The 26982-nt window shown below is 30.2% G+C and overlaps 1 protein-coding gene across 1 annotated transcript in view; it reads left to right on the top strand.

Moving 5' to 3' along the window:
• Window positions 1–2583: 2583 nt before the first annotated feature.
• LOC136778035 (zwei Ig domain protein zig-8-like) overlaps window positions 2584–26982 on the top strand; it is an 845250-nt gene continuing 820851 nt past the window's right edge. The window contains exon 1 of the mRNA XM_066734646.1: window positions 2584–5821. Within this exon, the coding sequence (XP_066590743.1) occupies window positions 5776–5821 (46 nt within the window). The 5' untranslated portion in view covers window positions 2584–5775. The remainder of the gene's footprint in view (window positions 5822–26982) is intronic.

The following is a 26982-nucleotide window of genomic DNA, read 5'->3' as shown; positions in this document are numbered from 1 at the left end:
AAACAGTTTAGACCTGAATTAAAGGATATAAGTATTTTTGAAGGAAATACTAGAAAAATGGTTGACACTATGTGGATGATTCCAAAGAATATTAAAGAATGTCAAAAAATTGAAAGTGAAATACCTAAGAATTTTAGTGTGGAATGCTAGAGGCATTTTAAATAATAATAAAATTTATTCTTATGCAAATGCTACTATGCAATGTATGTTATATTGTTCTTCAATCAGAAGTGCCATATTTAGTTTGGAAGATAAGGATGTTATAAGACGTTTTATAAATGTCTATCAGACAGAGAAAAGTATTTTTACCCTTGATGAACTTAGACAATGCTTAGGAAATACGTATCTTAATAATCTTAAACAAAATGCTGTTAAATTTATTACAATTTTTGTAGCAAATTTCATTTTATGAAGTCAATAGTAGAAAATAACTTTACTACAACTTACGGTGTGTTACATGTGATAACACAAAACTGCATCATTCTTCGAACTTTTCCATTTTAATTAATATTCCCGAAAAATCTAAAAAGTCATATGGTCTGACTGAATTAATAGAACAAAATTATATAATATGGATTGAACAAAAGTTACCTTGTCAACTTTGTAATGGCACGGAACAGCTTAAAAAAGTTGAAATAACCACGACAAGTAAGGTGCTTATTATTCAACTGGTATTTTTTAAACAAGTAAATGATCATTTTACAAAAATTCAGCAATGTGGAATTAAAAGTATTCCAACTACCAAATTGCGCATTAATGATAATACTTATAAAATTATTAGCGCAATTTTTCATAATGGCACAACTATTGACGAAGGCCACTACATTTCTATGTTACGTCATAGTGGTTCTTCTTAGATAGTTGTAGATGATGATAAAATCACCAATACGAATTGGCCTCGTAATGCGAAAAATATTTACATAGTATTTCTTGAAAAAATGTAAATTAATTAAAACATACATTTTACTTAATTATTTTTATATGATGAAAGTATGTTTATTGATTATGAAAAATTTAATCAAACTTTTATTATAGTGAAACTGAAAACATTAAGAAACTAGCCTGGGCATTAATTATGAGGTTCATTTATGCAAAATGCATTACAAATATCAATAAATTCAATGTGTTGACTGTAATATTTTTTTAATATTAATATATATATATATTTTTTTTTATTAGTTAAGCGCTGTTTTTTCAAAACATGAGAAGTGTGGAAATTTTCTTTAAATTCTGTAGAATTGAAGAGATTAAATTAATTTTTTAAATTTATATTCTCTTACAAAACGTTGTGAAATCCCCCAAAAAACAGACTTCGCCTGCAAAAAAAAAGGCGGCATGTACATAAGCCATCTCGCATAAATAATATAATAAAATTATCCAATTAAAAAAAGTAGTGAAATCCAAATATTAGGCAAGTATATTTTATTACCTTAGCAGAAGTTAAATTTTCGAAAAAAAAAAGGGACAAAAATGTTACTTGCCGGATCCGTAATGTCCATGCACAGATAGAAATAGAATCGTCTGTGGCTCGGCTAACTTTACTCCGTGTTTTAACATGAAATTTGTTATACTACGCTGTAGCTGAATCTCACACATGATTCAATTTCCCACTGTACATGGACATTTCGGACCCGGCCAGTAACTTTTTTGTCCCTTTTTTTTTCTCGAAATTTAACTTTTGCTAAGGTAATAAAATATACTTGCCTAATATTTGGATTTCACTACTTTTTTTAATTGGATAATTTTACTATATTATTTATGCTAGATGGCTTATGTACTTGCCGCCTTTTTTACAGGCGAAGTCTGTTTTTTGGGGGATTATTATATAAAATAATATTATTCATGATTGCAGGTCTATTCGCAAAATGCGAAACAAGTTGTTAATTTTGTGATGCAGAAAGACCATAGAATATGATAGAATCTATTCTTACCATAATCTATCCAATATTTTTACAAGGGACCCGATAACGTGTTTTCAATTAACATGAACATAAAAATAACTCCAAAAGCTACGAAATACAAAAGCCTTATAAGCACGACAAAAATAACAAAAACGTAATTAATGTTCTCAATATTTCTACTAAAGTTATATTGAATGGAAAATTTAAAGTAAAATCTTTTAATATATATTCCATAACTTATAAAAAATTAATAATTAGGATTATTAGCGTAATATTTTGAAGAAAACAGGAGGACATTAAGTAGTTTTTTTTTATTATCGTAATTGTGAGTTAACAACGAATCGACGCTTTTCCATGTTTTTTATGGAGCTTAGTCTCAAAGAAGGGAAGCTATGGTGTAGTAGTATGCGATATGTAAGTGTTAGTTGTGTTGGTGTTGGAAGTAACAGAGGGGAATTAGCGATAGAGGGCGGAGAGAAGAGTTGGATATGTTGAAGTGGGGAAGAAAGGGAAGACTGTGGTGGCGATCGAGGTGAAGCAGTGGGGTTGATTTACAGGGGAAGCTTGGAAATATATATAGTAGCGCGTATGCTTATACAGGCTGACGACGGCGGGGCGACTGCGTGCTAGACGACTGGGTGGCGCTCGCGCAATTTAGTCCTTCGGCTATCCTTGACGCCGGAGCATCGTTATTTCGAACAAGTCGCGTCCTTTCTCTCTGTAATACGTTTCCCTCGGCAAATCTGCCTAAACCCCTAAAGCTACATTAACTTAGAACAACCTGGATGAATGTGTACCAGTTCCCTAAACTCTAATTGATTTATTACCGAATTATTCTTGCTATATACTCACTGTACATACAGTTATCCGAATGAAACGCTCTTGTTGAAAGCTGTGACAACTCTGGGGGTATCATTGTGCTCGACGGGAGTTTAATTTACTACTCTGCTCGATATTTAACATGTTCTTTATTATTTTATCATATTCAGTGTCATGATACAGAGAAAGTAAAGCTTAATGTATAATTAATTGGAATGAGTAAATTTCCAGTGGCTCATCATACTATACATGTACTGTTTTTACTAATCGCCGAATGTCTCTGTAGCTCTGATGGAATTTATTTATTAACTACTCTTCGAATCATTAGAAATATTGAAGCGTTATTTTACATAAAACCTGGATTAGACGTAATTGTGTGATCCTTGGCGAATCTTTCTGTGGATTTGGGAGAAACAATAAAAAAAATGAAGACTGCTATACGAACAGTGTTTGAAACTAATTAATAAAATTATTATAATACATCGCCGCATTTGCTTAAAATTATTATGATTAACATTAATAGTTTCAAAAGGATTCTAAAGTAGTATCAATGTAGATAAATCACTGTTATTATTTAAATGTATTGGATTAGCGTTCTTTAAACGACATTAGTCTCAGCAGAAATATTCAATTGTTTTTCGATATAAAAAATTTTTTTAGTCGTAATAATATTATCCTTGAATAATCTGCCTGTGAAGTCTGGAAAACTGATATGAAGCATCTAGACTAATTGATACAAATGTTTTGAAATAATTACAAGATATAAAATAAGAGATCATTATACTTAAATAATATCATAGCATAATACATGGACGTAATCAGCAGGATCTCTGAACATCAATATTAACGGTATATGTCAAATTCCTTTTGAATATCTTATTAAATAAGGTGTGAGATCGTAATGATAAATGTACGTTGTATCGAATCTTTATAAGAGAGCAAGTGCTACCTAAATAATAGTTTCATGACAATGAAATTGTAGATCGAAAAGAAGATACTTAAATTCATTCGAGTTTTAAATAGGGGGCTACCAATAAAAATCTTTTATCCGAACGGAATTCATTAATCAAATTAAAAGCTGCTGTCAAAGAAGATCTTGCGCCGCCTCGTGAACGACAAAGCATTAAGATTCAGATTTTCTAAAAACCGATGATCAGATCAGTAGACTTAAACAAGCGTCCTAAATTGATCAGCTGCCGGCCTTTTCATTAATTTCACACCTATCATTCGCTTCATCGCACACAAAAGACTAAATATAATATTATAATAATGTTAATAATATCGCTAGAATATATTTTTAAAACTATAAAAAAAAGTAATTATACTAATTTCTGCGTTTAATAGTGAAACGAAAGGTGATGGAGGATTTCATCCACTAATCAGTATTAACGAAGAAGCACGGAATTTTTATTATTCATCAACTTTTTCTTGATAGTAGAAGATAGAAAGAATTTCCGTTTATTTAGATGTTTTAAGCTTATTACTTCTACAACGAAATTGCCACTTTCTTTAAAGATAGCTAAAAATCTGTTGTAGTTAAGAGAAAGGAAATTAAAGCTCTATATTAATAGCACATGATTAACCATTAAATATTCTAAGGAATCTTTAATACACATTCACATTTTCACATATGCGGAAGACGTGCAGGAAGTTTAACGTGATCATTCATCAAGTGTAGTTATCGAAGTAATACGAATTTTCCCAAATTGTCACAAATTATTCTCAAATACTTATCTCGAGAGCGTATCACCTAATTTACCTTCGCACATGACAATTGGAAAGTTTGGCTCTCATATTCAAAGAAGTCCAGTAGGCAAAACTTGTGACTGAAAACTTGTGCGGTAATGAATGATTACATTGATGTGTTGTCATAAGATAATAATTATCATTTATCTGACTACAAAATATGGATTGGGCTAATTCATTTAATCGTCGAAATAAACAGTGATTATTGATGCAACAAAGCGCATATACGTACAGCTTTGAACGTTTATAATATATACACATCAACAACATAATCTGTTCAAGCTTAAATTTTAGCAGATATAACTCATAGGGCTGTCGGTATAATCATGAGCTCTCTGAATATGTTGATCGTTGCTAAAAGAAAATAACAAAAAAAAATACTCATATTAAATCCACGATTGGAGAATACAATGTATAACGGTTTTCACTGACAAGCTTTAAAGCTTCATCTTACGATTTCTCAATAACTTGGTCAGCAAGGTGGAAAACCGCGAAAGCTGGGATTTGCAAGTTTTCACTGGCCACTCACACAGAATAATCGCGTAAAGCTTTCGAGAAAGCATGGCAGTCTGATAATCAGCTTTTGTGTTTGTGATAAGGAACGGATAATACGTAAGCGTTGCCATTTAAAGATATATTTCTAACCTCGGACAAATCATTGTAGTCGTTTTACAATAACCATACTAGTGATATAAAAACTATTCGCGGTGTGACAAAAATACCGTGATGTGTAGTGTTATATGTACATTAAGATTTCTTTTATTAATCATATCGAAAATCGTAAACTTACCGCGCTTAGTCACAATTTTGTGAGTAAATGAATCGTTTTAATTTAGACCCCGCATTGCGTATCCGGAAAGTGGTTAGAACATGTTGGAACTGACGTGTGTCTCTACTCATCACTGCCAGTGATTTTTAGACTGTTTGTAAAACAAAAGCTTTACAGTGTAGCATTTAGTGCAATGATTAATAGTGGTAATAAGAACGTCACATTAATCGAAAGATTATGCAATAAAAGTATGCATAGTGAAATTGAATTAATTCGATAAAGAAAGAATAATAATGGGGTCGACAAATTTGTAATCTTTACAGTTATGAGTAGGAGAAACTTGATAGCCGCTATCTTAATGGTGTAAAATTCAACCTGTTTTAAAGATTGGTGTTTGGAATAAAGTGTGTGATAAGATGCTATTGGTGCATTGGAACGTGATATCAAAGCTTTTGCTATACAGTCAACAAACCGGATAAACAGAGAAAAATGTACGTGAGATAGTATTCATATGTGAAACTGTCTCGTTGGATAAAAACGATGTCTACTTCTCTTCCCATAATCATCTATTTTATCATTTGTTTTGGTAAGTTTTTGCTCCCTCCATCTAACGGGATCATAAAAGAAACCAATAGCATTGCTTCGATACTTAGGATTATCTTTGATGACATATATTAACTTTAAAAATAGCGAACAATATCTTGTTGTTATAAAGCTATTACTTGATTGAGATTCTGCATCGTAAATCTCTCGAATCCTTTATCCTGTCGGCAATTCTATTTACGTACGCACAACTGCTAAATTAAACCCATACCACAAACTTTAAACGACTGCAACTGGCCGCGATTATATCATTCGTCTTTTCACAATAATAAAGGATTATCAAGTTTCAAAAATAATTACTTTGTTCGATTATGAGTCACTCAAGATATATTTAATAAATTTAATTTTTGCTGCGAATGTGTGTGTGAGAAGAAAACTTGCTTAATATTTAACTATTGAATATAGGTTAAAAACATAAGCGAACTAGCAATATAAAGCTAGTGCTTATTAAAAGTTTCACGTGAATGTGCTGAAATACGTAGTAGCAAGTAGAGCTTTCAATGGATCATCAACTTCAAAGTTTTATATGTAGTTAGAAGTATTTTACTATCATTCATAAAGAATAAAAAGTTTATTTAGCATTTTATATAAAGGCAATGAAAATGCTTTAGATTATTATCTTTGATTTGTTATTACTACTATTAATGAATTGTAAGTTGGTTAGCAGTGCATGCAATATTTTAAAATGCGCGCGATAACCTCTCATTCTAGTGTTAAGTTATATATCTTTGGGTTGAAAGTATCGTTATCGAGTAAATAAATTTAAAAATAGTAGCTGTTTCACTTTAAATGGCGCTTTTCTTCATGCACAGTCAACCTCCTTTGATGCGATAGCTTTCTGAAATATTTAAATGGTCTCTTTTTTTATATGTATATTGTATATATATTCAAGATACCTGCTGAAACTTTCCTATGAAATCTTATGAACAAAATATAAAGGAAATAGCTATATTATGGCATACGTTTCAATATTATTACGTTACATTCTTTGAGAGCATCAGTTTTCTTTTTCCAACAATTCTTTTTCTTCTTCATCTTCGACACTTTTTACTTTCAAATAACTATTTTTCTTCATTTTCACTAAAAATCAAATTCGGTATTACTGCAATACTGTAAGAGTGTGAAAATTCATATTATGTATACCGGGCAGCTAATTAATTGTGGCCAAATGTACAAACTTAAATAGTATCCCGCGTGGAAAACAAATGTGTATATGGGAAAATAGTATTACAAATATACATATGTTGAAGGAATGGCTGTTACACAATTAACGCCCAAGCATCCCAAGCTTTTAGCAAAATTTCAACGCGTTTTTTATATTTTATCGGAGTTTCCAAAATTGTTTTCATATTTTCGGACATAATTTTATGCTCCTTTAGAATCCAGACTCAAAATGCCGATTAGACACCAAGAAAAAAATGTGGCCAATTTAAACATGAATAACGTGAAAAAATTCGATACAATTTATTTTTATTTTTTGCAATGTTATGCCGGAAAGAATATAGGCTTTAATTATGATCAGTGGTGATCGTGGTAGTTAACATTTAACAGAGAATTTTTGTGTAATCATTGTACCACTCCTTTTTACAATATAGTGGCGAGAACGTAAATAATCTATAAAAGCCTGAGCTAATATATTTCTATGGAACTATTAAGCTTAGCACTAAATATCTAAGAAGAAAAATGTCTTAGAATTGTTTAATTAATACCCTTAAATTTTTTAATATTTTAAACATGATTTTTTATTTTCCAAAATATCAATCAAATTTAAATATTTAAGACTTTTTATTTTAAATAATTGAGGATATTCTTTAATTGATTGTAAGATATTTGCATTTTATATTTTTGCAATTAAACTCAATAGTTTAGGAAAAAAAATTATTTAAGTTTAAATTATATAAACGTTGAATATTTGTATGAAAATTAAAAACCGCTATCACTATGGCGCTTCTAGGTAAACCTTCTTCAAAGTTTATTCCTCAAATTATGATATACTTATCAAAAATCTACGTCCTCCTCGTCGTCTGTAGTTCATGCAAAGAGCAGAATTTGTAAAACTTAATAATTTTTTATTTCGAAAACTATTAAGATTAGTAAAAGCTATAGTAAAATAAAAATATTTTAAACTGGTCCATAGATAACCCTCAAATTTTTTCAAAATATAAGAAAATGCTGAAAATTAAAATTTTATTCATATTTTGGAAAATCAAGAACCATCTCTATACATTTTTTAAATATCTGAGAGTATTCATTAACCAATTCTAAGACATTTTTCTTTTTAAATAATCAGTGCTCAACTCTCTCAATAGTTGCCATGAAAAATATTAACTTAGATTTTTAAAGAATATGTACGTTCTTACCACAATACAAAGGTTTTTTTCTAACAGCGGAACATAGGATTGTGTTATTTAATTATAGCACTGTAGCACTTACTATACATTATCATAATTAATAAAAGCATAGATAGTTGCGATATAATGGTTATTTTAATTTAATTGCTTCTATTATTCATTATCCCACAAAAAACAAGCTTCGCTTGTAAAAAAAGTACGGCAAGTACATAAGTCGTCTCTAACATGATTAATACAGTAATATAAAATATTTTAACTAAAAAAAATAGTGAAATTCAACTGTTAGGCAAGTATAAATTTTTACTATGGCAAAAATTGAAATTTGGAAAAAAGTAAATAGTAACACAAAAATTACTTGCCGGGCCCATTGTATGCAATCGTATTAAATAGCCGCTTTTTAACTTACGAGAAGCAACGCTTATATTGCAAGATAGCAACTTACACATGAATATTACGGGCCCGGCAAGTAATTTTTGTGTTCATACTTACGTTTTTCCAAATTTCAATTTTCGTCATGGTAAAAATTCATACTTGCCTAATAGTTGGACTTCACTATTTTTTATTATTAAAATATTTTATATTACTGTATTAATCATGTTAGAGACGACTTATGTACTTGCCGTCCTTTTTTTACAAGCGGAGCTTGTTTTTTGTGGGATCTAAGAACGTTTTGTAAGAATATAGGAATTAAAACTCAAAATTGTTTCAACTAATTCAATCTAACAAAACATATTCCAATGTTTTCATCGTTCCATAATGTAAAGCTCCAATTCGAGATATTTATTTATTAATCTATTAAATAAAATACAAAACATTACAATGATGAGTTCTTATCATAATTACACTTTTAGAGGCATTTAACCTAGGATTCAATGACTGTTTGAATTATATTTTCAACATCTTATACCCAAAATCACCTTAAAGCCTTTAGCTTTCAAGAATATGCTTCTAAATTTACCTCTAAATCCACCTTTTTCTTAGGTGTTATTCTCATTATCAACTTTCATTTTGGCTCTTTTTCTGGTAAACCAAAGACATTTATATATTCTTTTCATTAATATAAACTATAAAATATATACCAGTTAATGCAATGGAAGCCTATGTTTTTTAGGTATACTGCTTTCAGCTTCCTGAAGTTACACACTGTATGCTCTATTACATGTGAAATATTGAAACCATGAATTCCTTTCATATTTACACATCTACATGATTTTATTATAATTTTCATCAACTATGTGATTTATAATTCCAAAGTTGTATGCCCAAAATCTCTTGCAAGCACTTCACTCTCAAGGATTTTCTTATAAATTAACTCATATTTATCCATCATTTTCTTAGCTGTTTCCATACACATCAACTTTTAATTATGGCATTTTCTCCAGCACACTAGTGCCATTTATATTTTACATTCATTAATATAACCTTGGAAATACACCAATTAATGAAATGGAAGCCTCATCTCTTCTTAGGTGTACATCTTTCAGTTTCCTAAATTAATTCATTGTATGCCCCATCATATGTAAATGATTGAAATCATGAATTATTATCATCTTTACACATCTATATGATTTTATTATAATATTCATTAACTATTTGATTTATATTTCTAAAATTTTATGCCCGAAATCACCTACAAGCCCTTCACTTTCAAGAATTTGCTTAGAAATTGATCCCTTTTTTTACCTTTTTCTTAACTGTTACTCCCAATATCCACTATGAATCATTGTTCTTTTTCAAGTAAACTATATAGTGCCATTTGCATTTTCTTTTCATTAATATAAACTAGAAAATATACAAATTAATGCAATGGAAGCCTCTCTTTTGTGGATATATTGCTTTCAGTTTCGCAAAATTATTCACTTTATATTCTATTGCATGGAACATATTAAAATGATGACTTCTTTTCATAGTCTCATTTCTAGATGATCTTTTCATTATATTTATTATTTAATTGACTTATATATTTCAAAGAGTTTATTATGCCTAGAATCACCTGCAAGCTTTTCACTATTAAAAATTGGCTTCCAGATTTTTTAATTTCTCCACCTTTTTCTTAGGTTTAACTCTCAACATTAACTTTTCATTATGGCTCTTTCTATGGTAAACTGGTATCATTTCTGACTTCTTCTATTAAATATTGCAGCTAAACCTACACAATGACACAATAAACACTTTATTGTAATTCAATCTGAAAAAAATCTCACTAAGTACCAAAATATATTACATATTATATTATAAAATTTATTGTTATTTTTATAAAAAATTAGATTTGAATAATTTTTTTGGAGATAATAATAATTTCTTTCTATTCTGATTAGGGAAGCGTAGATAAATATTTGGTTTTAATACTTCTTTATATTATAATTGAATATTAAATAACGATTAGTAAATATTCATCTACTTTTCTTTAATCGTAGTAATAAGAAAGTTTTATTGTCTCCCGGAAAATTGTTTGTATATATAATAAGCAGAAGCTGTTATTGTCTCATGGAAAATTATTCTTATATGTTATTTAACCTATCGGGCAGTTGAAATCCACATGAGTTTAAAGAAAAGAAAAAGTTAAACATGAATTTTGTTATTGATTTCGATACCTGGAAGTTTAGCATATGTTTATCAAATATCTTAAAAATTTAATTTAATTTATATGCTCCTGATAATCACCGGTAGATATAAATGTTGAAAGTATACTTCTCCTTGGCTCAGTGTTGAGAATATGTAAATATTAATCTTATTTCATCCAGTCAGCTCTACTATCCTCAGCAATGAAAATAGAAATGTTCTATCTCAATTTATCTGAAGAAGAAATTTCACAAAGTTCCACAAAGTATATTAACATCCAATATTGTAAAATATAATGTTATACTTATCTAATAATTGTCGACACCTTATGTCATTATTATTCGAATTCATTTATCATTTTGAAAATTTAACACATTCACTAACATAGCAATGAATAACCTCACTGTATTAAATATAAATTACATCACATTACAATTGACAGTTAACAGTAGTAGCCGGATTAATTATATCGATTACATTGATATTATTTGATAGTTTACAACACTGGTTTTGTCGTTGAGTTTAACCAGTTGGCAACGCTGAGAAAAAATGACGTCATTTTCCTCTTAGTGGCCAACTTTAGCCCGAGATATACATTCTGGCTGGAGAAGAAGATGACGAAGGAGAAGAATCTTAATTTTCGATATATATATAGCTAACTGAGTATGATATTTCTGGATTGCGTGAACCGATTTTTATGTTCATGGGCTCAAATGAAAGCTTGTTCACAACTATTTTAAGAAAAGCTTTACTTGAATCATGACAGTGTATCATTCACGGAGAAAAATCGATTTAAAAATTGAGACGGCCAAACTTGCTGTATAAGATACAGTAGTGCCTCGACGGAGGTATAGATACGTCTATACCTACTTTTATGTACTTGCCGTCGAGACACTACCGTGTCTCATGATATTTGCCTAGCATTTTGATTTCACAAATTTTTTTAATTGGAATATTTTGTTTCACTATATTGTTTACGATGGACGATTTATGTACTTGCCGTCTTTTTTTTACAGGCGAAGTCTGTTTTTTGTGGGATCTCATAATGGTTTTTTCATAATTAATAAAAGCGTAGATAGTTAAGTGTAAATGGTTATTTCAACTTAATTTGTTCTATTATTCGTTATAAATATCATATTACTCAATTAAATTCAATCATCACATTTAATACTTAAATTAAATGGAAAGCAGTAATTTTACTATAATTCAAATTGCTATAGTCTAATAACACGAAATATATTGTGAGTGCCCAATCTATTAAAAATTAAATTTTGAAAAGATATAAATAACACAGTGTGATATCTCTGAATTGCATGAACCAATTTTAATATTCATGGTCTCAAATGAAAACTTGTTCAAAACCAATTTAAGAAAAGCTGTACTTAAATCATGGCAATGGTTATTTACGGCGATAAATCGGTTTGATAATTGGGACGACTAATCTAGCTATATAAGAGACACAGTGTTTCAGCGGCAGTATAGACAAGTCTTTATTTACTTTTAAATGTACTTGTCGTTGAAACACTACTGTGCCTCTTGATTTATTTGTAAATTCATACTTTTTCTTAAAACAATATATACAAATTATTTACATTACGGGGCCATTTACTATTTATTATTTTATTGCTATCAACAGTTATCCAAGTAATACCTGTGCTACGTAATATAGCAGTATAATGCCCTTCCGTAATAGTATCACCATCATGGAAGATACCACCAATAACTTTATAAGTGTTATTGATAATTCGTAATTTTGTTGTTGGAATTCCTTTAATACCACATTGTTTAATTTTCATTAATTGATGTCCAACTATTTTAAATATTACGAATTGAATGATAAGTACGTTACACCCCGCTGTTATATCAACTTTTTCTAGTTGATATTTGCCGTTACAATATTTACAACGTTTCTCTCTTTTAATCCATACTGAATAATTTTGATCTATTAATTCAGAAAGATTAAATGATTTTTTGGATATTTGAGGTATATTAATTGAAACTAAACAGCTTGCAGAACGACACATTTTTATGTCATTGCACGTAACACATCTTGAAGTAGTAGTAAAGTTATTCGCTACAAGTAGCTGAATATAATGGAATTTTTTGCAAACATCTACAAGAAATTTGCTTGCATTTTGTTGAATATTTTCAAAGTAAGTATATCCTAAATATTGTCTAATTTCATCAAGTGTTATAATACTTATATTAGACTGATAAGCAATGATAAAACGGTTCATCAAATCACTGTTATCTAATAAAAATGTAGAGTTTCTAATTAGGGAGCAATATAACATGCATTGCATCGTCGCATTTGCATATGATGCAATCTTATTTTCATCTCTAATTCCTTTTACATTCCATCCCACATTACTAGGATTTTCATTATTACTAATTTGACACTCCATTATGTTCTTTGGTATCATCCAAATGGTATCGGCTAATTTTCGAGCTTTACTACTAAAAATATTTATTTTCTCTAACTCAGGTCTAAATTTTTGTCGAAGTCTGTTATATTCTAATATAGCCAAATCACTCGCTTTCACAGAAGAAGGATCGTAGTTAATAATATGCAATCCTTCTAATTTGGTTACTCGTGAAAGTTCAACGTAAGCTTGACCACAAGTAAAAATGGAATTGCCTACATCTACAATTGCAGTATGTAAACTTAAACCTTGACTTTTATGAATGGTCATGCCGTAGCTAAGACTGATTGGAAATTGTTTTCGTATTACATACACTCTATCCATCACTTAAAATTTTGCACTAACACGTTCAATCGTATGCTCTATTCCGGTTGACAATACGATTTGCAACTTCTCTACATCATTATTATTATCAGCCGAATATGTTACTGATTTAATTGTAGCTATTGTTCCATTTACAAGACCTAACGTGATGTCAATATTTCTTCTTAACATTATACGAGCACCAATTTTAACAGTTATGATTCTTGCTAATCCAGCTGTTCGAGTACTATTTTCATCTTCAGCATTTAACACTTTTAACACTTTTTTCTTTAAGTAAATTGGACAATCTGTTGCATCATGGTCAATCAGTTGTATATCATTGGATATCATTCTGTTTAACATTGCTTCATTCAAGGCATCACATTGATTACATGTAGGCAGTAGGCAATCTGAGTCAGACGATAAATTAGAAATTAATTCACATAATTCTTGAATTCGGTCATCAATTTCAATACTTTGGAATTTAATTTTCTTTGACAATAATATTTTAGTGTCTGAATCTTGTACAGTTCCAATTCTAATTCTTGACAAAATGTCTTTGTATAATGTATCTCCTTTTTGTCGCATATTAATTTTAAGTTCATCATAAGAAAATAAATTAGTCCACAAATCAAAGGAACTTAAAGCTCCTATGTAATTTTCAACTTGAAGTTTTGATAGTTTTATGAAAGGAAGACCATCACGAACAGGAGGCAGTTGTAATAAATCACCAAAAAATAACATATGCTTTTTCCCAAACCAGCCATCCTTTGAGTCTATTGTGTTAAATATCTCAACTAATCGCAGATTTATATTCATCAATGTCAAATTCGAAATCAATGATACTTCGTCAATGATTATTAGTTCTACATTCTTAAGTTCTTCACGAATAACATTACACGCTACATCTGATAATTCGGTATAGTTTGCAGTGCGCCCATGTTCTACTGGGAGTTGAAACAATCCATAAATTGTTAGACCATCAACATTAAATGCTGCTATACCAGTAGGAGCACTTACAATTGCATCTTTTCGTAAGGTTTGCTTAACCCAACATCTTATAGTTTTTATCAAAAAACTTTTACCCGTGCCACCTTCACCGCTAACGTATAGTCTAAGAATTTTGTTATTATCTAAAAGAGTTTTTGTGACCTTATCAAAAACTCTTTTTTGATCAGAATTTAATTCTGATATCATTTTAGTTAAATCTAAAGCTTTACATTTATTTGCCACATCATGAAATTCTTTCATAGCGCCTTCCGTTTCAATTGGTACACAATCTAATGGATGATCATTTGAAAATTCATCATCATTATTACTTTCTTCAATATTTTTATTAATTTGTTCTTTTATAAAATCAATTCTTTTCTGAATTTCTAAATTACGCTAATGGTATTTTAATCCATCTACAAATTCTGGTTGTAATGATGAGAACGCTTCTGCATAAGTATCGTGTCCACATTATAGTTCATCTCTATCTCGACAAGGTTTGAATAACAGTATTAATGTATAAAAATAAGATTCCGGGTGTGTTTCAATATTACAATGATAATGATCAACTAAACAACCACGTAAACGTTTCTTTAAATAGAAGTTATCATCGGTCTTATAACATTCCACTCTTTTAACGGGGTTGTCTTTTACACGATCATACCATTTAACAAAATCATATAAACATAAACATTCCAATGCTTTAGGTCGGGTTGTATAATAGTAGTCAACCATAGAATAGCAAAATATATCGGTAGAATCAGGATTTAATGATTCAATTTCTTTTTTCGACTTCAGTATTCTGCTACTTATCATATTAACATCTACCCATCTAATAGTAATATCTGGATTATTAATAAATAATGGAATTCCTATAAGATTATCTGCAGCTTTTAACGCGCCGCATTCTCTATGGTTCAACATTCTCATTCCAATATTCGATAAATTACCTCATAAAGATATAGTAGAATTTATGACTTCAAACGCATCTTGTATATTACTTTTTTCAGATTTAGAAACATATTTCGTTGTATAGCATGTTAACAGAGTAGGCTTTTCTCCAACGAATTGAATATCCATATTTCCCTCCCATGCACATAGAATCGAGGGATTGTAGTCATTAATATTAATTTCATCTTGTGATCGAGGTAAATCATAAAGCCTACTCTTTGTTTTTATTTTTTTTCTACGTGCCATGGAGACAGCTACGTCTCTTATTAGTAGCGTTTCTGTTATTGGCCGAGAAAAACCAAATCTACAAGTTTGACTAGTTTTGTTATTGGTCTTTTTAGTACGTAAACAATAACTATTATGTTTGTGTCATTGATGTGTATCGACGCGTCTATGTAATTCAGGATAAATCATTTTTAAAGGTATTCTACAAGTAACATACTTTAAAATAAAAGTTGCTACATCTTCGGTAGACGATTCATTAAATATTGGAGCATCTTTTATCCAAATTAACATATGAAAGTGTTGACTACCTCTACCTTGATACTCTCTACATACAAAATAGTGTGAATCTTCTCCAATGGGATTGTCGGGTGAAGTTATAAAATCAATAAATTGCTTCAAACTTATTTTTAATAAATCTAGATACCGATACAGGATCTGAAGCAATAACCCGATCAGAAATTTTGTTACGGCTGTTATCAGGTCCTGTTATGGTTTTCAGTATCCGTAATATGCACGGATTTGGAAAAGTAATTCCAAAACTTGTCCGAAATGTAATGTTTCCCCTGATAATATCCTGCTGAGACTATCAGATGCAGTCCTGTTCAGTTTTCCATATTAGCTCCTGATAATAAGAACCTATTCCGAAACGGAAAATAAATGTAACGCCTCACCTAATATTGACCTGATCAGGTTATCGTATATGACCCTGAATAGTGTATCAGATTATTTAGGTCTCATTAATATAAGCTAAGATTTCAGGGCCTAAATCAACTGGACGTATATGGTCCTAATCAGGAAATCAGTTCCGGTGCAAACAAATAATTTAATTCCTCTTCTAATCCAATAATACTGACATAGACCTAAACTTAAAATACAGATACGGCTCTGATCTGGGAAATCGGATTACTATTGTCCAAAAAGATAACATTAATTTCCCGCTATTACTATTTTCAAACGCGCTTTACAGATTACTATCGGTATTATTATTAACTTAGATGTACTTATTTATCGATTAGTATTAATTATTTAATTAGAAAAATTGCACCATATTTTTGCTTCTGAAGCTGGACTTGAACCTACAACAATAGAGCCTCTCGTACCCACGAATCCGTATGCTGCAACTTAGTCCGCTTGGCTATCCTAGAACTTGCGTAATGTTATATTTTGATCTTATATATAAATCAATATAGTTTTAGTAATGTTTGTCATTAAAATTTATTAATATTCTAAATGATGAATACCTTATGTAATAACTAAATGAAATTTAATTTTATATTTATTTGAAAATTTTCCAATATATAGCTACTAAAACCAAATGAATGCCACCAATATTATAGATATTATCAGTCGGAGAAATATTTTTTCATGAATTAATACTCCTAAAACGATTGATTCGTGATATTTTCGAACATTTGAAATTTTTTGGAGATGTTACATTATAAGATATATGTGTAATAATTTTAATATTATTATAACACGAATAATTATAAAATAAAGGGAAGAGGAAGAATAGTGATAATGAGACAATATTACTTAAGTAATAGTTATTATAATTTTATTTCTTTAAAAAATATAATTCAATTAATATTTTATCATTTAAAGTTTCAATAATAATTTATTTAAATTTAAAGAAAACTAAACAAGACATTTATCACATATTTATGAAAACTGAAATATATATTTTTTTCCAATAAATGTTAGGTATATGTAGGTAAAGTAAAATTATAGTTTCCCCAAATGTACCAATTATCTTTTTTGTCGATTGCCTTCCCAATCTTTAGCGTTATGGAAAACCTTGCCAATAGCATCGTAAAAATGTTTCTTCTGTACTGGTATATCAGAGTCCTTTAGCAATATCAAAAATACATAATACAAGAATTATAAATAATTTAACAAATTTCTCCTTTTAAATATATTTACTTACCATACATACAAGAGCAGAAAGTAGTTTCTTTAAACACTAATTTGTCCTTTACTTTTTTCACAACTGTGTACTGCATTATATTAACTCTCTAGAGAAAAATTTGGAGATTACGCAAGCAACAGATTTTGTTAATTTATTGTCAGGACTTATCAAAGGCCATAATATATCAGCCTGCAAAAAAGAGCAACATTTCGTGAAATTAATTAATTTTGTCACGGACGTTTTTATGTTTCTTAAAGCCTACCAGTTCATTGCGTAAATCCTTCTCGGCTTTCAGTTCGTCATCAAACATTTTAAAATCTTCTAATGTTTTAAAAGGAATTTGCAAATCATATTTTCTTGTCGGTCTCTGAACATTATAAAATCTTGTTGCTTCTTTCAGTCGGTTTATTTCTTGTTTTGTTGTGATAATATCACTTTGAATCATTCCAAGCTTTTGTGATATCATATTAAATTCCTCTTTAATAAAAGTGAATAATTCTTGGAAATCTAAAATAATAAAAACTTATAGAAAAGACATATAGATGGAAAAAAACAATTAATACCCTTATTATTACCACTAGTTTGTGTTTTTTCATTGTCTTGATTTAAATTTGTATTTATTGACAAGTCGCTGGGTGAGTTCACTATATTTTCTATTATATCAGTGTCAGTTTCACTCTGTATTGAAGTGTCTACAACATTAAAATGCACATATTAATGCAAAGACAAGTTGAAAATGCAAGGTGTTAAAGTAATTCATTTTTCCATTACAGTTATTTATGAATATAATCTTTTAATTGATTCATATCTCATATTAGCTGTTCAGTTTAAAAATATGTAAATTCTTCAATTAGTCATTTGTTGTGCTTCGATAACTTTCTTAGTTAAGTCTGTTGTACGGCTTTGAAAAATCTCTAACCGATCAATTAATTACTTTAACCATTTAACTTAGCGAGTTGACTGAATACCATCATTGTATATATATTATTAAATAATTTCAGTTATCTGTGGTAATTTTATCTCTTTTTCTTTCAATGGATGAAGTACTGGATACATCTGTTGCATTATCTTCTACGATAACTTTTTTGCTTATTAATGGTTCTTGTAAATCTGCGAAACACTCTTCTAACTGTTCTTTCAAATTATCCTTAGGCATCGATTTTAAATGTTTCTTTTCTTCAGCTACAGTTCTCTTTAATGTTTCAACATCTTCACAATCTGTAGAGAGTGCAAATGGTTCTCTTTTTAGATTTTCTAGCTTCTTTGAGGCTTTTTATATGTATCTGTAAATGTTAAATATTAATTTGATTACATAATTCACACATTATATTGTAAAGTGTAGTAAATTTTTCTGTTTATAATTTGAAAATATTTTAATAAAATATTCATTTCAGCAATATGCATATGTATATAATGAAGAGTTAAAATATGTAAAAGGTAAAAAAATATGTCCTATGATAACAAAATTAAGATTTTGAACCTAACAATAAACCAGTAGTTTAACAACACTTAATTCGGAAACACTTATTCCACACAGATTTTTATTTATAAATTTGAACTAACATTAAAATGTTCTGAAATGAAATAATCATCAAAAGATTGGATATATAAATTAAGAAAAAGAAATACAACAAAAGATAATTTACTTACCGGCGTAACCTCTTGTATCCACCTGGAACACTTTCCATGACTTTAATGGATCTTTTTGAGATTTCACTAACTTGTGTAAATTATCACATTCAGATTTTGTAAATTTTTCAATGAAAGGACAATACATATTTCCCACTTCATCCTTTAATATCCACTTAGTTGGTACAATGTCCACTAATTTCTTGCTGCACTTCATAAATAATACCAAGGCGTAACAAGGAAGTGCTACTGGAAACTTATTGTTTTCCATTGTTTAAGGTAGTAATCTGGTAAATCGACCGGTTTTGCATGGTATTTTTCGGGAATTTTTTTGACTACCTAAATGAAATGCAAAAAATCTGAAAATCTTATATGTTGTTAATACTATATTGAATTATACAAAATTTTTTTTTTTAATTTTTACGATATTTTATTTAAATTATATGGGGTCAAACTAGGTGAAAAATAAAAAACATATGCTGCTGGCCCGTGAGGTATCTCCAGTTTCGGTAATCGGAAACAAAAAAATGCAACGGATTATTGTTCAGTAGGATTGTCATTCTGGCAGGTTCAAGAAAAAATTAATTTGGTTGAAAAATAATAAAATGGCGGACTTCGAAAGAAAAAGATACAATTTTTTAGTGTAAATTGGGCTGTAAATTGAAAAGTAATGAATGAAAAATATTAATTCTAGTACCCGCCAGAATTACAGATGTGTAGAACAACCTGTAAAAATTTCAGTCCGATCGGTTCGACAGAAAATCTGTTATGCCTCGGGCCGACCGAGAAAACGTGGTTTCGAGAAAAACGCGTTTAAAGTTTGGCTAACAGAACTTTCATCCTCACACTAATCGTCGATCCCCGGTGCGTGCTACAGCTTTAGGTCTCTTCATACGTGTCAAACGCGGGTATATCTGGTTATATCCTTTCGTATATCAAAAGCTATACGAAACTTCAAGGAAATATAAAGGTAAAGAGTCATAATAGTGAGGAATAACCGTTAGCAGCTGTCGTGCACCTTACAGCGTTCAATTATGCGGCGCTCTCGAATATATGTTATATCTTTGTTAATATTTTGAATATCGGTTTAAAATTTATACACCATATTTTCATGTTGGTATACTATCGAAATATGAAAAAAAAAATTTTTTGACCCAAACAACCAGACTACTACCTTAAATTAATAGCTGGGTGATTTTGCAAGTTCTATTTTTCACAACACACACGGGTATTTGCACTGTAGAGAACCGATTGATCTTTTTATTTCAATGATTCATCGAAGTGCGGAATGCAGCAGAATCAATCTAAAGAGATTATAAAATAGCAATTGGCACAACCGACAATTTACAAAAAGTAGAGTAAAGATATGGCGGCACACGCTTAAAAGAAATATAGCAGCACCGTAGCTGCACCGATATGCAATGTGATTGGTTGCAGTTTAAATGAACCAATAACAATATGATTATTTTAATAGTATGGATATGCATAACTTGTTTTTTATGCTGAATGCGGCTATATATATTTGAATCAGAACTTGAAATTCAAAAGGAAACATGTATCTTCTTTCTTCCTCATAATATTATATTATTTAAAACTTTTTAATATTTATCATGTAATATGTTAATGTAGGAGAGGCATTACGTATATGCTTTCTTCGTTTTCTTCATGCACAGTAAATCCCACCATTTTTTGAATGACTGAAGATACCAGGCATGTTACTTAATGCTGCTTGTTATTTTTTCCTATTTTCCACATATTCAGTATATTTGATGTACATGGAAATGACAGCATAGGTTCCTTTTTGTCTAGAATTGTCCCATATAATTTTATAATTTCTGTCGATGTCATAAAAATTTCTTTAATATCTAAAATAGAGTTATTTTTTAAAAGTACTATATTATTTGGCATTTTTGCTCCCAAAATAATGTTTTTGTATAGCAACTTCTTAATAATAATTTTATCATTAGTCTCTTGATTTTTACTTAATATTTTAATATCTGGTGATAATTCAGAGAAAGTCAAACTACTAAAAAATCGTTCATTTAATCGTCGGCAAACTTGCTGTAAAGGTTTATCACCAGTTCTAATTAATCTTCTCATATGCCCTAAGGCATTTTCGAACGGAAATGCAGTAAAATTGCTGATTGATGCTTGTAAATATTTCGAATCATCAGCTAAATGAATCAGGGAATGCATATTTAAGACAATGCTTTCTGGTCCATGTAACTTCGAAACTATTAATACAAAGCACGTTAAATAAAATTTTGCATGTTCATTACATTTCACTGCTGAATCTGAGGAGAATATGCGATAAGCAATACTGAAAAGTAAGAAATGTTTATACTGTTCATCTGTTAAACAAAATTTTAAAACAATTGGCCCAATATACAATAAGAAAAACCTAAATTTTGTCGCTTTCCATTTGTGTATGTCATTTAAATGTTTAGTTGTTCTTCGAAAATCTGCTGGAACTTGTGTTCGTAGAGCAAGTCATTTTTCTGAGAGCAATCGTTTTTTGGGTTTGCTTAATTTTTGAGAAGATTTACTATCTATCCAGCATTCTATTAACAGTTTTCTCGTAATTCCTAAGCACGCCAGATGCATAAAATCTAACAAAAACATCTGTATCATATCGCAATTTTTTAGTCTTAATAAGGGTAATATTCCTGTATGATGGTGATTTTCGTCTTGATTACAAAACGTTTGATGTGTTCAAGGTGGACAATTTTGTTCAATATAAACTTTTCGTCCTTTAAGTGTTTCTCCTTTTACTATACATCTTTCACATGCATAATAAGCACCATGATTTTTAATACATTTTATCAAAGATCGTGCTGGTCGACCGCAAATGAAGGCTTTTATTGTTACAGTGTATTGTTTATCATTTATTGCAATTCCAGAATCTTGTAATTCATTCATTTCAATTATAAATTGGTCTAAATATTTATCAACATTGCTAGGTTTTTTATCTCCAATATAAATTGCAGCAGGAAATACTTTATATTTTATTTTTTCATGATATATTAAACAGATGATTGGCCAGAACTTTTTAGATGATGATGTGAATATTTCCATGCCGTCAATATTAATTAATAATTGTAATTCTCTTTCGTGCTCCTTATGTACATATCTTTTAAGACTGTTTGTCACTCCTAAATAAACAAATTCTGATTCGTTGTCAAATTTTTCAATATTATAAGTTGCTGAATTCGTTTTTAAAAATGTTTTTGCCGTCTTCGGAAGTTGTGGCATTAATCGTTTGCGCAGTATTGCGCTAATAGTTCCTCAAGACTGCAATGTGTAATATTAGATTTAATGGCCCATTGTTTAAGCTCTTCAATTTCATCGTCAGCATAAGAATCATCATAGCTTTCCTCATCAGTACTTGCGTTTCCATCTAATCTGATACCTGTAGTATCTTCCAAATTTTCCTCGGAATACGCATCAATATTTTCTAATCTATTGTCAATTGTAGCACTTACATCCCCTGATCGATCGGTATACATCTGCAGAAGACTTAAATCTGTACCTAATATGTCGTCAGAACTAAAAACATTTGCAATAGGATCCATTGCAATTTTATTGGCTTCAGCACAGTATCGACTAGTTGACGATAATTCAGTATCCATGTCTATTGTTTGAGGACGTTTATTTTTACTAGTTGACGCATTATTTGCAGTGTTTTTTTTAAATTGATTTTGTCGTTCACGAAACCGTTCTACTCGTAATCGCGCAGCTGCACATTTTCGCTTCAAGTTGTCTATTTTAAGATTTTTCAATATTCAAAATTTATATATAAATGAAAGACAGTTATAGATTTCAATATACAGTATTACACTTTAAGGAGGTGTGATGATAATAACATACAGTGAAGCCAGTCCTGATCTAAACGGACCCCTACTCTGACCTCCCAGCTCATATCAGGGTATGGGTTTGGACGTCAAGATGGTGGGAACGTTTAGACCCAGACTGGCTTCAATGTAACATATTCCATAACATATATGTTTACAAACCTGTGTTTAGTAATAGTTTTGTATATAATATGTATTAAAGATATTATACATTCTTTTATGATTCCAATCAGGCAAACGTACAGTTCGGTTCAATAATCTTGCACCAGGCGAGGGGAAACAGAAATCAGGGGGGCGAGGGGATATCTAGGGAGTTTGTCCGTAGCTGTCAAATGGCGCGATTAACCCTCAATTTTGGATCGTAAACAAAAATAATATTTTCGGAAAACGATTGCGGAAAAGAAGGAAGGATTTAATACATAACAGAGAAGACAAAATATATCAGATGAGTATAAATTAATAACAAAAAATGAAAATTATTGTGAATTTATAAGGATATATACTTTGTGGTTATCTTATTTCTGTTACAGGCTAAATCCTATTCTTTATGAGTTTAAATCGCAGGAAAGAAATACTTAAAGACCAATGAATGAAAAAGGACTGATTTATAAAGCATTTCTCTGTGGCCCAGTCATTTCTATAATTGTGATATAATGTTGTAATAGTGAATGTGTAAGCGATTACTGTGTATACAAAGAAATTTTATTACAAAATAATAATAATGTATGATAATGTTTTGATTCCTATTATTATAAATTAAAGCTAGTTCAAATAAAATTTATTATTTTAATTTCTTCCTTTACCATACTCAAATTCTATACGTACATTGTAATTACATATTCTTGTAGAATCTATCTTTAAGCTACCCTAACAAGATTGTAACTATTTTAAATCTACATGTCATAACTATTTGCTTCAATGATTTTTATTATTCAACGTGAGACAAATTGCGTAGAGGTTCTGCAAATTTCTTATGAGTCTGTCACATCCTTCGACATATTACCTTGTATGATATTTATATGCCTCCTATGCACTATTTTCTTCTAGTCTATAACATATAACAATAATTTTATAATAATTTTTAAATACACGCAGATAAGATGATTATGCTATTTGTAATTAATTTCATAAGTATATATTGGAATGATTGTTAAACCATTGTCTTATTAAATTTGAAAAATGGGCATTTGAGTGATGCTATTTAAATTCGGCCTCTCTTCTGTGAGATATGTTCTCATTGTATAGAAGTTGATAGTAGATTTGTGGGTATGACGGTCTACGTGGGAGCGCGTAAGTCGGGGCTCGTCCGATTTCGGAAGAGTTCGGGGACTCTCGGTAGAACTACGCCGAGAGTGGGGAATTGAGTTAGTTATTAGAAGATTGCGGATCGAAAAGGTCGATACGAACATTTTTCCGGCATGATGAAATATCATGTTCTCAATATATAAACATACATACTTTGAATCGGGAGTAATCCCATTGGCAATATTAGCCAAATACACATAAGAATTAACGCGAGAAGCTTCTCCGTAGGCCACAGCGCCACCACACTGGTCAATTGCGACCAAGATATACAAATGTGAACTAAATCACAAAATAAACTGGGTTTTTTATGCCGAAAGGCTTTTTCCCACTACACAGTGTTAGTGTTATTATTAACGATTGTGATCCTCAACCGATCCCAGTTCCCTCACCAATAATAGTATTAGACGAAACACTCATAATACTTAAATAGATAAAGTTCCTTAAAAGTTATGTGTATAATACTGAGTTCATCTTATTTTTTAGCTTCAAGTAGTTTTCCAGCAACGTGTTTGAATATAGAATACTCTTATTCCCTTACTCTTATTAGAATGTTGTCAGGATTGATAGAAATATATGTCAATCATCTGAAAATGAAAGGATATACACATGGCGACTGGATAAATTAAAATTTTATAACAGATAAGTTTCTTGAACAAATAGGAATAATAAAATAAGTATTGCATATTGAGAATGGATATCCAAATATGTAGCTGGAAAATATAATTTTAAGATGAAAACAAGATGAACTCAGCAGTATACATAAACGTATTGGTCGACAATATCCTCTCAAATGGAAGTAAATGATATCATGTGGATGAGGTGCCAAACATATTCAAGTACATTCAGTCCAGTGTCCATTTTCCAAATTTAATACACCAATAGTTTACCAATCATCCTAATTATTATAGAAACAATTAGATAGCAGAATAAACATATCTGAGCGTATTTGAAAATATCTAGATAATTATTGATATATGTGTTGAAAACTAGAAGAAGGAACAATCAAGGCAAATAAATGTCATACAAGGTAATATGTCAAAGGATGTGACAGACTCATAAGAAATTTGCAGAACCTCTACATAATTTGTCTCACATTGAATAATAAAAATCATTGAAGCAAATAGTTATAACCTACAGATTTAAAATAGCTGCAATTTAGTTACAGTAGCTTAAAGATAGGTTCTACAAGAATATATAATTACTATGTACGTATAGAATTTGTGTGTGGTTAAGGAAGAAATTAAAATAATAAATTTTATTTGAACTAGCTTTTGTTTATAATAATAGGAATCAAAACATTATCATACATTATTATTATTTTGTAATAAAATTTCTTTCTATACACAGTAATCGCTTACACATTCACCATTAAAACATTATGTCACAATTATAGAAATGACTGGGCCACACAGAAATGCTTTATAAATCAGTCCTTTTTCATTCATTGGTCTTTAAGTATTTCTTTCCTGCGATTTAAACTCATAAAGAATAGGATTTAGTCTGTAACTGAAATAAAATAACCACAAAGTATATTTCCTTATAAATTCACAATAATTTTCATTTTTTGTTATTAATTTATACTCATCTGATATATTTTGTCTTCTCTGTTATGTATTAAATCCTTTCTTCTTTTCCGCAATCGTTTTCCGAAAATATTTTTTTATTTACGATCCAAAATTGAGGGTTAATCGCGCCATTTGACAGCTACGGACAAACTCCCTAGATATCCCCTCGCCCCCCTGATTTCTGCTTCCCCTCGCCTGGTGCAAGATTATTCAACCGAACTGTACCTAATCCTGAGATATGTTTTAATCAAGATTTCAGTACTATAATTTCAATCAGGCAAACGTTCATGGGCCGGATCTGGTTAAGATAGGTGTTTTGTACTACGGTTTAAAACAGGGAAACGTATACTTGGACCTGAAACGTTTTAGTCAGGCTCCAGTACTATAATTTCCATCAGGCTAACGTATGTGGGCTGGATCAGGTTTAGATAGGGCTTTCGTATTACGATTGAAAATAGGGAGACGTACTTGGATCTGATACGTGATAGTCAGAATTCCCGTATTATAATTTCAATCAGGCAAACGTTTATGGGTCGCATCTGGTTTAAATAGGTGTTTCGTACCACGGTTTAATACAGGGAAACGTGTAAGTACTTGATACGTTATGGTCAGGATTCCCATATTATAATTGAAATCAGGGAAATTTAACCGGGCCGTATACGTTTTAGTCAGGATTATTGTTTTACTATTCGCCTGATCCGGCCCATATGGAAATTACGGAATGCCGGATCTAATTTTTGGTCGACCGGGAAGTTCATTTGGTGACATATTTTTAGATTTCGGATGTATTTCACGAAGATACTCAATCATATCCATCCAAAGCCATTCACTGGGACTAAGCCTCAAAAACCTTGTAGCAGGTCGTTAATTACGAATCATACATTTTAACATACATTTTGGTCTAATCCAATATTGCGGTGTATTACGTAGTCTAGCAAATATAGTATTTAAATTAGTTTCAAGTTGATGCTTGGATAACTTTTCTAAATAACTACCAGCTGTATACTTTTTACGAGGATTTGTGATATTTAATTTATGATAAATACCAGCATTAATATTCCGTATGTTAGAGCCATATAATAA

This window comes from Prorops nasuta, unplaced genomic scaffold (genome assembly GCF_024137725.1).
Source record: "Prorops nasuta isolate Cenicafe-Biocafe unplaced genomic scaffold, Cenicafe_Pnas_1.2 PNAS00013, whole genome shotgun sequence".
NCBI classification, from domain to species: domain Eukaryota; kingdom Metazoa; phylum Arthropoda; class Insecta; order Hymenoptera; family Bethylidae; genus Prorops; species Prorops nasuta.
Note: the sequence above shows the minus strand (reverse complement) of the source record. Positions and strands in the feature narration are given on the sequence as shown.